Source organism: Acinonyx jubatus, chromosome E3 (assembly GCF_027475565.1).
Source record: "Acinonyx jubatus isolate Ajub_Pintada_27869175 chromosome E3, VMU_Ajub_asm_v1.0, whole genome shotgun sequence".
Lineage (NCBI taxonomy): Eukaryota > Metazoa > Chordata > Mammalia > Carnivora > Felidae > Acinonyx > Acinonyx jubatus.
In genome coordinates, this window is record NC_069398.1 from 29923107 (window position 1) to 29936334 (window position 13228).

At 54.3% G+C, this 13228-nt stretch overlaps 1 protein-coding gene across 1 annotated transcript; it reads left to right on the plus strand.

The window, feature by feature from the left end:
- The first annotated feature begins 109 nt into the window (after positions 1-109).
- Positions 110-10698, plus strand: PDAP1 (PDGFA associated protein 1). Its single transcript, XM_027042198.2, has 6 exons — positions 110-260; positions 3472-3563; positions 4866-4976; positions 6567-6688; positions 8739-8890; positions 9969-10698. The coding sequence occupies exons 1-6, from the start codon at positions 248-250 to the stop codon at positions 10025-10027; spliced, it is 549 nt and encodes a 182-aa protein (XP_026897999.1). The 5' UTR covers positions 110-247; the 3' UTR covers positions 10028-10698.
- The last annotated feature ends 2530 nt before the right edge of the window (positions 10699-13228 follow it).

The following is a 13228-nucleotide window of genomic DNA, read 5'->3' on the forward strand; positions in this document are numbered from 1 at the left end:
CTCCCCGGGGGCTGAGGGACTGGGGGCGCTGTTGCCTGGGCAGCGCGCGGGCGAGCCTGGACTCAGGCGGCTCGCGGGACAGTCTTCGTGCTCCGGCCTCCTTTAAGTCCCCGGTCCTCGAGGAGGCGGCGGCGGCGGCGGCGCGCTGAGGGTACTGGGCCGGGCGGAAGAAGTTGAGCTCGAGATATTTCCGGTTCCGGTGTCAGTTCGAGGCGCCGCCGCCGCTGCCGCAGCCGCCGGATCCGCGATGCCTAAAGGAGGTGAGGGCCAAGCGCGCGTGGCCTGCGGGCCTCGAGGGGCTGCCCGAGTCCGGCTCCCGCTGTTCATTCTGCCCGCGGGTGTCTCGGAGAGCGGCGCCGAGGGAGGACGTCCGCGCCGGCTGAGGGCCAGGCCTGGGCCTGGGCGCCCAATTGTCCCGATGGAGAAACTGAGGAGCGGAGTGGCTACGAGCCACTCCTTCGGGGGTCTGAGGAGACCCAAGGCTCCGGCTCCTCGCCGACGCCGAAGGCCTGATCTGGGGCGCGCTTCTCTTGGCCTGAGGGACCTGGAGTTTACTCCCTCTTCCAGGCTCGCGGGGACTGAGTCACCGTGTCCCGCGCCTGTGCCGAGCCCGTCTGCTTTGCGCGTAAAACGTGGGGCCTCTCGAGCTCCGGGCGAGCGAGGCCTGCCTAATGAGACCTAACTTGATGCTCTCGAGGCTGGCTGGCTGACTGGCTTTGAATGTCCCTATTCGGCAGCGGCTCTATGTGTGTCTCTGAGCCAGTCGCTTAACCTCCCTGTGTCTCAGTTTTCTCATTGCAAGGGGCTTTTGATTGTACCTACCTCATAGTAGCGATGTGAGGCTTAACACCACCAGGTGATCCACGTGGAGTGCGCAGCACAGCTCCAGGCAGTCAGGCGCTCGCTAAGCATTATTTATACGGTTTCGTCAATTTCTTGGCCAAGAGGATAGAAGATGCGTGGCTTCCCAGTGCATCGTAGACAGTCCTTTCTCTTTCCCCTAAGAGTCCGTAGTTCTTGATTTCAAGTCTAGCTGTGTCACTGCCCAACTCTGTGGCCTGAAACAAATTATTTAATTCCTGCCCATTTTTGTCATCTGGAACACCTGGCTGATAACCCTTAGCTTGGAGAGCTGGAGATAGAGGTCATAAAATAATGGAGCACTCAAAGTGCCTGGCTAACTTCTGGCCCAGAACAGATGTTCGGTTAATAGTGGTAGCTCAAGTGTCATGTTGGTTAAGATGCTTTAGCCCACAGGAAATCTACTTGGAGCTTTTTCAAACCTAAATGACTTCCTGACTCTCTGCTTGCAGAGATATTGGGTCTTACAGAATCGAATCCATTTAAACCTACCTCTCTGTTGATTTAGCCTGGTAGGAAGAGCCAGGTGTCTTCCATTTTCCACAGCCTCCTGTTGTGCAAAATGAGGGTGCCATCTGAACCCTTCTGGTTCCAGAATTCTGGTCCTAAGTGTCCTACTTCATAGATAGTTTGAGTCAAAGTTGGAGGTTACAGAATCCTAAATATGAATTCTTGGTTAAATGACTTGGCCTTTGGCTTGTGAAAAGCTTTATGAGCAGATAAGATTTACCTATTTTGCTTGGGTTTATTTGCTTGAAAAGCAAAAGAAAACAATATTTTTTTTTAAGTATAAAATTATCCAAGAGAAAAGAATGAACTCGTTTCCATTAGTAACTGTAAAGCATTTTCAAAGGCATGCTGGTAAAAGTTATTGTAGTCTGAACTAAGGTCCATATCCCCTAGCCAAGTGTGCGGAATGACAGCGTGTAGTAGCCAGTTTTGAGTTGTTATTACTGCCTGGAATATTGAGAGGCCTGGAAAGCTTGTTGGGTTTTTTTTTTTAACTGGCAAGCTTGATCTCTCACAATAGGACTTGGATGAGCGTAGACTGAGACACCCCCCGGGAACCCAGGTAGTCATTAAAAATGGGTGGTGTGATCTGTAGCAGCCCAATTATGGCTTTGCAGCTGCTGTCTAGGAAATAAGAGGAGGTTGGTATCTCTGCTACTGTCTCTTGAGTCCAGAGAAGCTGTGGCTGTCTAATTACAGATTCTCTGCACTCAGACTCACTAGAAATCAGCTGGGCCGAAGCTTCCAGAAGAGGTGGGGATGGATTGAGGCCACAACCACCCCAGCGTCTTCCAGGACCAGCAGGGCAGGGGTCAGTCTATTGTCCTAGCTCAAGAGGCTCAGACTGATAACTCTTAGATGAACTTTAATTGCTAATCACACTTTTAACTGTTAGAAGGGAGTCAGCTTTATTTTCAACTTTAACTTTGCCAGCTATGTTTCTTACTCCGCATGCAAGAAAGTTTCCAATAGGTTTAGGGTTTTTTCCTTATAGTATAATGCTCAGATGAACAAAAAGTGTTTCATTACATCCCCTGACCTTTTTTTTTTTTTTTTTTAATGTTTATTTATTTTGAAATAGCACAATAGGGGAAGGGACAGAGGGAAAGAGAGAATCCCAGGCAGGCTCTGCCATGTCAGCACAGAGCCCAATGTGGGGCTTGAGCCCACAATCCATGAGATCACGACCTGAGCCGAAACCGAGTCGGACGCTTAACCGACTGAGCCACCCAGGTGTCCCATATTCCCTGACTTTTATAGGGAATCACTAATGTGGTCAGTGGCTTTGTTTTTTATCTCCTGCCAAAATACCTTATTAGAAAATTAGCAAACATAGCATACGTTTTTGTAGTGCTTAATCCGATCTCAGGCACTGTTCCAACAGTTTTACATGTGTTAACAAATTCATTCCCATGACAACTCCAGGAGGTAGGGACACAGCTGAAGACACTGAGACTGAGAGGTCAGGTACCCTCCCAAAGCTTGTAAGTGGTAGAGCTGAGATTTGAGCCTGAGGGTCAGACTCCAGCATTCGTGCTCTTCATCATTCGGTTTCAATCTTTAGTGTCTTGTCTTTAGAATGGGATCAGCCATGATTCTCCACATATGGGCTCAAAGGTGGGGCTAGATTCAGGCCACAACTACCTCAGCATCCTCCAGAACCAGCAGAGCAGGGGTCAGTCCATTGTCCTGGCTCAAGAGGGTCTATGGTTGTGCCAGAACTTTTGCAAGTGAAAAGGACTGTAGTGTTAAATGTTCTTACTGCATTTTGACCTGAGTTTGGATTCTAAGGCACCATGGGACTTAGCCAGTTATTACATGCAGTGTGCCCTCTCCCACATCCTCCTCTCAGGTCTTATCTGTAGGAACCTATGTCTAGCACGTAGTTTGGTGCTGCATCAGGTGGTCGCATGTTGCCTCTTTTGTCCCTTTGGATATGTGAAGGGAGGAGAATAGGTTTGGGTGGTGCTTGGTGAGGGGTAGGGGAGGTCTCTGCAGCCTCTGATGACAGCACCTCAAGCAGGACGCAGCCCTTTGGGGCTCAGGGCAATCAGGGAAGCTGATTACCTCCCACCTCCTAAGCTGCCGATCCTCGTGCAGGGAGAAAGGGAGGCCACAAAGGCCGGGCACGGCAGTACACAAGCCCTGAGGAGATCGACGCGCAGCTCCAGGCTGAGAAGCAGAAGGCCAGGGTGAGTACGTGCCTGTGCCAGCCACTGCAGTGGCCCAGGGCGGTGCCCTGCCTCTTTGTCATCCAGAGAGGCCAGGCAGGGACCACCAATTCCTAGGCAGAAGCCAGCACCTGAGGTGGGGGCGGGCACGGGCAGCAGGAAGGTGTCCCTGAACAACCAGCGACAGTGAAGAGGAGAGGTATCTTCTGATTGAATCAATTAGAACTTTGTTCTTTTAGCGATGGTCGCCTTAGTGGGTGTCTCTTCTTGGTCCTGTGTCCTGCTTTCTGGGAGCTGTCGTTTTGCCAGGCCCTGCCCATCCATAGCTCAAACTTCCCGCACTCCCCATCTGTCTGCTATAGCCATGCCACACCCAGCACAACGTAGTGCCCTGCCTCCCCTCACCCTCAGCAGGCAGAGCACCCTTTGTTCCTCCAGACCTTGCTCAGAGTCATCTCCTCTATGATTCTCACTGATGCTCTTCACCCTGCCCCCTCTGGTCCAAGCTTAGCAGTTCCCTCCACTCTGTTCCTGCGGTGTTTTTTCCAGCCTACTGTCAGGAAGTGGAATATTTCTATCCTCATCAATGTCCACATCCCTGACCACACCATTAGATCCTCGCCTGAATAAGGGCCGAAAAGAGCACAGTCAGGCTGGATGGGTGACACCGCTGTGAAGGGCCTGGGAGCCCCTAGAAGGGAGGGGCTGCATTTGAATGGAGGAGGGGGCAGAGGGCTGGATGGAGGAGCTGCCAGCTAAGTGGGACCTTGGAGAGTATGTGGGCAAGTGGTAGGGGGAAGGATGTACTGGCTTTGTTAGGAATGTTTTTGGTGGGGAAGCAAGAAAGGTGGAGGGAAGTGGCATGTTGTCCCGGGAAGTCAGCACAGCAGGGCATCTGTAGAGGCAGGCTCGAGTGACTGGCCCTCCATTTCCACCGTGGGAGTGGGACACGGGAGGACTTGCCCAGGAAAACAGTACAGTTTGACAGCTGCATGTGGCAGCTGGGGAAGCAGGAGGGGGGCTGAGCGGGACTGAGGTTCCCCGCCCCACAGCCGAGTCCTTCTGACCCTGGGAGATGAACTTCTCACCAGGCTGGAGTGTGGGAATGGCTTCCAGGCTGTGGAGCCAAATATATAGGCTGCCTCTGACCCAGGTCCCCTACCAGGGGCCGGGGTTACAGAGTAGGACCCTTGTCATACTTGGTCCCAGCCTTGTGGGGGTTTAATTCCTCGGGGTCCACAGTCTGGAGGTGGTGGGAGCAGGGTTCACAGTCTAGGGGGTTTGTGCATTTTTGATTTTGCAGGTTGTCCATTTCTGAAACAGGAAGAAGAGGAACAAGGAGAAGAAGGTGGAGATGGGGCTGCGGGGGACCCCAAAAAGGAGAAGAAATCCCTAGACTCAGATGAGAGTGAAGATGAAGAAGATGATTACCAGGTGCTGAGTTTGGTGGAGGCCTGGGACTTGGACTCATTCATTCAACAAACATCTATTAAGTGCTTGTTGGTCACCATTCCCAATGGTGGATGCAGACAGAGTCTTCAATCTTAAGGGGTTATGTTTTAATAGCAAGGTACAGACAATGAGGATGTGAACAAATGTTATGATTTCAAGTAGCAGCAAGTATTATGAGTAAGATGGACTGATCATGGGTACTTGAAGCAGTGTGTGGTGAGGAGGGTGACTTTTAAACTGAGATCTGAAAAACAGGCTGGAGCCCGGTGTGTGAAAAACCAACGTGCAGAGCCGTCAGGGTGGCCGGATTGGCAAGTGCAGGGGCTCCGGGGTCGGACAGGACAGCAGGAGGCTGGTGGGCATGTGCCTAGGTGGGTAAGGGGTAGAGTGGCTAGGGATGCGGGAGGAGAGGTTGGCCAGGGCAGCTCCCGAGTGGCAGTTGAAGGGTTTGAGTTTCACTGTTGCGGGTAGTGGGCAGCTGGTGGAGGCCTTGAAGTGGCGGAGAGTGATGACCAGGTTTGCTTTTAAAAGGTGGTTGTGGCTTCTCTGCAAAGAGTAAATTGTGGAGGATGTAAGCAGGGAAATGGCAGCAGGTCACCAGACAAGAGATTGTGGCTGGGCCAATGGGGGAGAGGGGGCAGGTTCACGCTGTGTTTTTGGGTTTGCTGAAGGGTGGGTCCAGGGACTGAGGGAAGGAGGCATGAGGCTATGGCATAAGGATGGTCGGAAGGAGCAGGGTAGGCAAGGGGTGAGTCTCGAGTTCCATTTAGGCACATTCGCTTGTGACATGAACATACAAGTGGATGTGTTTACAGGTAGCTCAAATGGCTGTTGTTGTCTGGAGCTCTGCATCAGATTGGCTGGTATTTGGAACCTGTTTCCCTGGTCACTTAAAGAGAAAAGCTGTGGTCAACAGCACCTGAGACTTGGGCCCAGCCTGCTATACTGGGGACTCGTGCTCCTGTTGAACATCTCCCAGGGGAGGTGGGAGGTGGGAGGTGCAGACTCCCTAAACCCGTAGACTGCGATCCCATGGCTCCTTCTCATGTCACATTTCCCTCCCATGAGCTGAGATGGGTAGGAATTGGAATTGGTCCTGAGAACATCCTTAGTGTGGCCTGCCCTGGGGACCCAGCAGTGGTTGTTGCAGTCAGACGTGAGCTTCCAGAGGCTGAGCCTGAAGTAGGGGCGTAGTGCTCTGTGTTGAGAGCTTGTGAGTTGGGCTTGGGTTCTCAGCTCATCGGTCTGCTTCCTGGTTGGCCTTGGGCAAGTTGTTTAGTCCTGTGCCTCTGTTCTGTCACCTGTGAATCTGAGACAATAACCTCCGGTTGCTGGGACTTGGCATAGGTTGGGCTCCAGTCACGTGCACTTGCTGTCCTTGTACCTCCTGGGCTGGTGAAGACACCCCGAGGTGCTGTTCCCACTGTGAGGCTTGGGCCGAGCATCATGTTGTCCGGGGGTGGAGCAGAAGTTTGTCCCTGCCCAGGGGGGCTGTTGGGAGATGGTGGGCATGGCCCTCAGGGGCTCTGCTGGATGGACTTTTCCAACAGCCAGCTTCTTGTCTTACCTTAGCAAAAGCGCAAAGGCGTGGAAGGGCTCATCGACATTGAGAACCCTAACAGGGTGGCACAGACAACCAAAAAGGTCACACAACTGGACCTGGATGGGCCCAAGGAGCTTTCAAGGAGAGAACGGTAACCTCTGCTACTGGGCCTTGTGACCTGGGCATGTGGGCAGGGGGCTGACCTTCGTGGTGGGGTGGGAGGAGTGGCTGAGGCACCCAGTTCCCTACCCTTGCCTCCTGGGCCCTGGGGTTCCCAGCAACTGGGTGAGGGCTCTAGCTACAGTATGTGTTTTTTTTGTTTATCTCATTCCTCAAAGGCTCTATAGAAGCTTTTCCAGAAACACCAAACAGAAATAATTTTTCACCAGTAGGAACACAACAGGGAAAATAGAACAACAGTTTTAGACCTGAGCGTCACACTTGAAGTAATGCCCAAGGAAATGGAGGGTTATGGTACAGTCTCTTCCTCCACAGCACCCCACGCTGGGGACAGTTCCTTACCCAGCCCAGTCTGACCATTCTTGGCCTGCATTCTTTGATGTCATTGCCGTGGGGGTTGGGAGAACCCAGAGGTTCACGGTGCAGAGAGCACAGTACAGAGAGGTCTGCTGGCTGCCCCAGTGCTCCCTAAGTCCCAGGTGGAAACGGAGCTGCAGACAGCCTTCTCTTTGCGATTATATGAGGGTCTCAGTTGAGTGCTGAAGTGCCCTGCACATGGCCATTCCTTGACAGGTAGTGCCTGGACTTTCAGTGGCCACCAGCTGACAGCAGGGACCTTATAAGAGGTTGAAGGCCACTAGGGAAAGCTGTCCTGTTTGTTTTGTTTTGTTTTTCCCTTCCTGGGCTGCTGAGATTTAAATCCGCCTTCCTGTGCTAACCCCATGACGGCTGAGGGTTTTATGAAAAGGCTCACAAGTTCGGGGTGTGATGAGAGGCTGCTAAGGATTCTACTCCTCCAGTAGCTTCCTTCTCACCAGTAAGAGGAGGATCTTGTTGTTACCCCCACCCTTTGAGGCTGCAGAGTGAAAGCTATGAAGGCCGGCATCCTGCCTGGCCCCGAGCCTTCACCCAGAGGACCTTGCAGAGCTTCTGGTAGTCTTGCTCATTGTTCCAGATGTCTCCAGGGAACCCCCCTCCCCACCCCCCAACCCTGGTTTGGATCTCTGCTGCTAGCTCAGAGGCTCCTGACCCTGCACCTGCCTCCCAGGGTAGGATCTGCTGGGCTGACAGGTGTTCCAGTCTCCTCTCTATTGCACGTGTCTTACTGAGAGTCTCCTGGGCGAAACGTCTGCTCAGCTGACTTTTGGTGGCTGGCTCTCCTCCCCTCTGGCCAGGCCCCATGCCTTGTTTCTTATCACCCAGCGCGGTGTGCTGTCAGGGCCTCTGGGAGGCCAAGTCCCTTTCCCATGCTCCTGTTAGGGCTTCCCTGTCCCCTCCTCCAATACTTGGCTCGTCCAGGATTCTGGTATAAGTGGGACAATCTAATATCTCAGTGGAAAGTGCACGCTTCACTCCAGAATCTCAGGCCTGGGAGGAGGATCTCAGAGGGAAGACTTAATGAGAGGGAGTGACCATCACCTCTCTACCTAGTGGGTTGGTGACTGACACCTTTGTCCTGTGGGAGTAGAGCTCTTAGGCCCACACCCTCCTTGGTGGGGGCTCACCACTTTGAAGGCAGCCTCTTACACATCTGAGCTGCTCTAATTGAGAATGTGCCATGTCCTGTGGACCTGAGATTGGGTGGGTGTGGTTCCCATCTGTGGCCACTCCCTTCTCTACCCCTCGTAGAATGTGGTTCCCAGTGTCTTCCTCCTCTTGCTCATCTCTTGATACACAGTCCACTGGTTTTGCTCCCCCTTCTTACCGGGGACACCAGACCCTAGTCAGCATCCCCCCGCCGGCCAATGCAGACATTGTTCACAGTGTGCTGAGTTCACCCCCATCCTATGTTACGTGTCTGGGGAAGCTGGTACACTGCTTGAACTTCCTCCAGCCCGCTGAGAAGTCCAGGCCTGTCCCTTTGCTTGTTTGTTTGGTGAGTGTCCATCAGGGAGGGGGCACACAGAGCAAGGGCACCCTCCTCCACTTGGTCTCTGGGCCCAAGTACTTGGCTTTTATTCTGGCTCCCACATCTAGCTCATGGGGAAGATGTCCTTTATGACACCATTTTATCCAAACAGAGAAGAAATCGAGAAGCAGAAAGCAAAAGAGCGTTACATGAAAATGCATTTAGCTGGGAAGACAGAGCAAGCCAAAGCTGACCTTGCCCGGCTGGCAATCATTCGGAAACAGCGGGAAGAGGCTGCCAGGAAGAAAGAAGAGGAGAGGAAAGGTAAGTCCTGAGCTGTCGGTGTGACTGCCTGACGGTTTCTGGGAAAGCCCCTAAACCCTGTGCTTCAGTGTCCTTGTGAAATGGGATGGGGTTGGGTTGTTGGGTGGAGGGCCAGCCTGTGTGTAAATGCACTTACTTTCTCATCAGTGGAGGTGGGCGTTTCTGCCCCAACCTTCTGGGGTGTTGGGAGGGCTCAGCAGCAGCTGGAAGTCAGATGAGGGTTTGGATCTAAGCAGAGCACTGTCTACAGCATCTGAGGGAAGCCGCAGGGATGTACCTAGGGCAGACCTTCAAGGCTGGAAGGTTCCACTAAATTATCCGGTGCCTTGTGTGGCTGGGAAAGCTACCTCGGAGAACCACCGTCCATCTGAGGGGCTTGAGAGTGTGCGGCAGGGCTGGGCTGGACCAGACTTCACGGTCCAGACCCAGGTGAAATCTGGCCCAACTGTCCCTCTTCCCTCATGCCCTCCCTCCCAATGGGGTCAGAGGTGGAGCCTTTTCCTAGGCCAGGATAGCTATGGGGAGTTGGTCTGGTTTACAGGAGCATTTGACTCAGGACCTGGTCTCATGTGGGGCCACAAGAGCCCTTAGGGACCAGCATGCTGTCCTGCCTCCTCACCAGATCATGGGGAAACTGAGGCCTAGATCTGGAAATAAGTTGCCCCAGGGTTGTCACCACACTGGAGGTAGCCTGCTGTCCCGGCTCCCTGCTCTTGCTTCACAAAGCCCAGACAGGGGAGGAACTTCAGGTGTTGCTGACTGGAGGTTTCGGCCCCCACAAAAGAGGCTGTAATTACGGGGTTCTGCCTCTGGGTGGGGTAAGAAGTTTCTCTTTGCTGGTAGCTTGAGTGTTGGGGGCCCTGTGTCAGGGGCAGCCACCCAAACTTGGCAAGAATGTCTGGACAGTGGCTCCTGCGGGAATCCTTCCTGGTCTGTTCCCCCTCTGCCAGCTGAGTCTGTTGCCCAGAATGTGTTCTGAGGTCCCTCGGCCCTCCAGGGCAGTGCTTCTGGGGTGCGTGGGGGTGTGCGCAGGGAGGGGGTCTCGTGTTAACACCAACCCTTCCCTTCCTGCCCTCAGCAAAAGACGACGCGACCTTGTCGGGAAAGCGAGTGCAGTCGCTGTCCCTGAATAAGTAGCACGGCCTGTGGGAGGAGGCACCGGGGACCTGGGCCGCTCTGCCAGGACCTCTGCCGCGTCTCGCCCGCCCTGCCCTGGCGCCGCTGCAGCAGCCCCTCACGGCAAGGAGCCCCCACCCTGGCCTGGGGCCTCCTTTTCATCTTGGCACAGAAATCGTTTTGGGGGGGGGGATGGTGGGAGGGTGCTGGGGGAAGGGGCAGCTGCCATCTTTGAGACAGAAAGATGCGGGACAGCATTTCATATGTAACCATTGGAATGTCTTTGCTGTTTTTAGAATTCAGAACTCTTGTTGGGGGAGCCTGGGAGGTGGGGTAAGAAGAGCTTCCGTTTATCCCGTAGATTGCACAGTAGGGGCTGGTTGTGCAGAGGGGCAGCTGCTGCTGAGTTTGCAACAACCAGCCCCAGTCTGTGTTGCCTGGGTGCTCGCTCAGAGGGGCTGTCGTCCAGGAGCCCGTGTCCCTGGATCCCTGAGGGTCATGGCTTGTCCCCAGCCAGTCCCCTTCGCCCTTCCCCGCCCCATTCCCACCCTTCTGGCCAGAGCCAGGGCCCATTCTTAACCTTGCCCATTGATCATTTCAAGAAACCTCTGTTTACTGTGCAGCACCCAGGCAGAACATGCTCCACAAGTCCAACTTGTATATTTGGCAGATTAAACTTGACATTATCGTAACGTTTGTTCTGTGATCCATTTTTGGGCCCCCGTGCTTGGGCCCTTTTCACCCAACAGGGCATGGTGTTGCTGTCAGGCCAGTCTGCCCTGCAAGGTTCAGGCAGCATCCAGCAGTGTGTGGGGACTTGTCCCTGGGCCTCCGAGCTAGGAGAGACCTCAGGACAGAGCCAGCTCCTCCCCTCCCTTTACCTGACCATGGCGGACCTTAAGTTGGAGTGGCCAGGGTGCCGTCTGCTGCCCTCAGCAGGCCGACAGCAGCTCTGCGCCTCCCCACCCTGCCCTCCAGGTGCCCCTGCTGGTAACAGTCTCAGGATTTGAGTGCTGGAAGGAAGTGTCCCAGCACCCACGTGACTGCCAGGCATCACCTCATCCCGTCTTTACCACCCTGGGTGGTGGAGATGGCAGCAGGGAAACAGACTTCGTGGTCACATGAGCTGCCTGCAGAATTGGCCACTGTGCCTGTCCCTTCTCCTGCACCCCTTCATGAGGGGCGCTCTGCCTTGTGAACAGCAGTGTCCTTTGTGTACGATCCTGAGAGGTCAGTAACTTGTGCCAAGCAGGGGTTTGGTCTGAGGTCAGAAAGAGGGATTTAGTGGGCAGAGATGGAATCAGGCCCCTGACTTCCAGGGACTCCTACCATGCCCCCCTGGGCTTGACCGTGCTAGAGGTCAACAGACCCAGGAGCCCCCGGCAGGGACACCACGGCCGCCAGTGTCTACAGCTCACCCTGGCCTGCAGAAAATCCCTCTGCCCCTGGGACTTGCGAGAACACCTCCCCCTCCCCTGGAGGTCCTGCCGTAGCTCAGGTTCGGTCTGTCCCACGCAAATGAGGTTTTCTGACAAGATGGAGGAAGGTACAAGAAGGTGGTGGCTGTTTGGCAAGGTGCACAGATAGTGCACGGTCATTGCCTCCAGGGGCCACCAGCCAGCAGAACTGGAGCCACGTGGGGTGGTAAGGAAGTATCTTCTAACGTGCTGGAAGCTGATTTGCAGGAGTGGCCGGCATGAAGAGGCCGTGCTTGGCCAGCAAGGCTCCCGGTGTGCCCAGGACTGTTGTCTTGTTGGACCTGGTGTGGGACCGGAGGCGAGGACTTCCCTGGTGGCTGCAGGCCCATGAGAGGTTGTATAGATCTCAGCTGCACGCCTGGGTGACATGCTGGCAAGAGTTCTGGCTTGAGGCATTTCCTTCCTGGTTCAGCTAGAGATCCGGACACACATCAAGTACATTTCAGCAGACGCCCCTCAAGGCTTGGAAGTCAAACCTGAGCTTGGATCCTGGCTCTGCTGCCTCCTGCCCGTGAGACTTTGAAGAGGTAACTTCTTTCTCTGGCATTCAGTATGCTCTTAAAATGGGAATAACAAAGCCTTCCAAGGTGGGGACACAGTGACTCTTGGGTGTTAGGATTCTCCCAGTTGTGTCCTCCACCACTCACCCAGGTCACCCCAGCTGCTCCCTGTCCCTCCTCCCCTGCATCCTCTTGGTCCCCAGGGCCTGTGCTATTCCTACATCATCTCACACCCACACAACAGCAGCAACCTCAGATCTCTGCCCAGTTCTAGTGGCCTGATTCCCCAGGATGCGAGGGGCCTCCAGAAGCTGGTCTCTGGGGACCTTCCCAATCTTACCCACCCATCTCATCCCTGTCCTGCGCCCTATCAGTCCTCTGACTCCTAGAAGGGTCAAACCCTTGCCCCCAGCCCTTGCATGTTATTACTTGCCTGGAAACTTCCCTCAGCCCCAACCCCTCCTTTTCTTTCTCTGCCACCTTCTCCCCCTACCAAAAACACTGGGTTGTCATCATCTACCTCCCCCACCAGACTATGAGCTTCTTGTCTCCTTCACTGTCCTCAGCATCCAGTAGGACATGGCACAGAGCACAGAAGGCCCAGCAAGCCCGGCCAGTGGTCCTGGTGTCCACTGGTGATGTGCACATCACAGAACAGGGTCCAGATCCCCTCCTTCCCTGATGGGACTTCCCACCTGCCACAGGAGCCTTGACCACCCTTTGAGGAGCCAGTCCTACCCTACAGTGTCATAATGCCTTTTCTTTCTTGGTAGAAGCAAATGACTGAGCTTATCAGGGTTTTTGGGGGGTTTTTTTTTGTGTTTGTTTTGTGAGAAAGAGCACTTGAGCAGGGGTGGGGCCGAGAGCGAGGGAAAGAAAGAATCGCTAGCACGCTCTACGCTGTCAGAAATGAAGAGTCTGACGCTTAACTGACCGAGCCACCCAGGCACCCCGAGCCTGTCAGCTTTAAGCCACGACTTGTCTGTAATGAGGGCAGACGGTTGACACTGTGAAGCCTCTGCTTGAGGCCTCGGTGGCCGAACAAGAGCCTGTTTGCCGTTCATCTTTCTCTAAGAGTAAGGGGGGGCCTGTTCCTCGGGGTCTCGGAACAACACTGATACCCTGGGGCCATGTTTCCAGCCCCAAGCTGAGCTGTAGAAAAAGGTATGTGAATATCTCCCTGGCCTTCCGGGGCCTGACAACAGTTGAGTCAGGCCCAGAAGCTCACTTTGCAGAGGGCTGGT

Bases quoted from the DNA above. Each gene is read 5' to 3' on its own strand.
- PDAP1 (XM_027042198.2), top strand. The intron at 6,689-8,738 runs GTAACCTCTGCT...TTATCCAAACAG, and splicing joins GAGCTTTCAAGGAGAGAACG to AGAAGAAATCGAGAAGCAGA. The intron at 8,891-9,968 runs GTAAGTCCTGAG...TCCTGCCCTCAG, and splicing joins GAAAGAAGAGGAGAGGAAAG to CAAAAGACGACGCGACCTTG.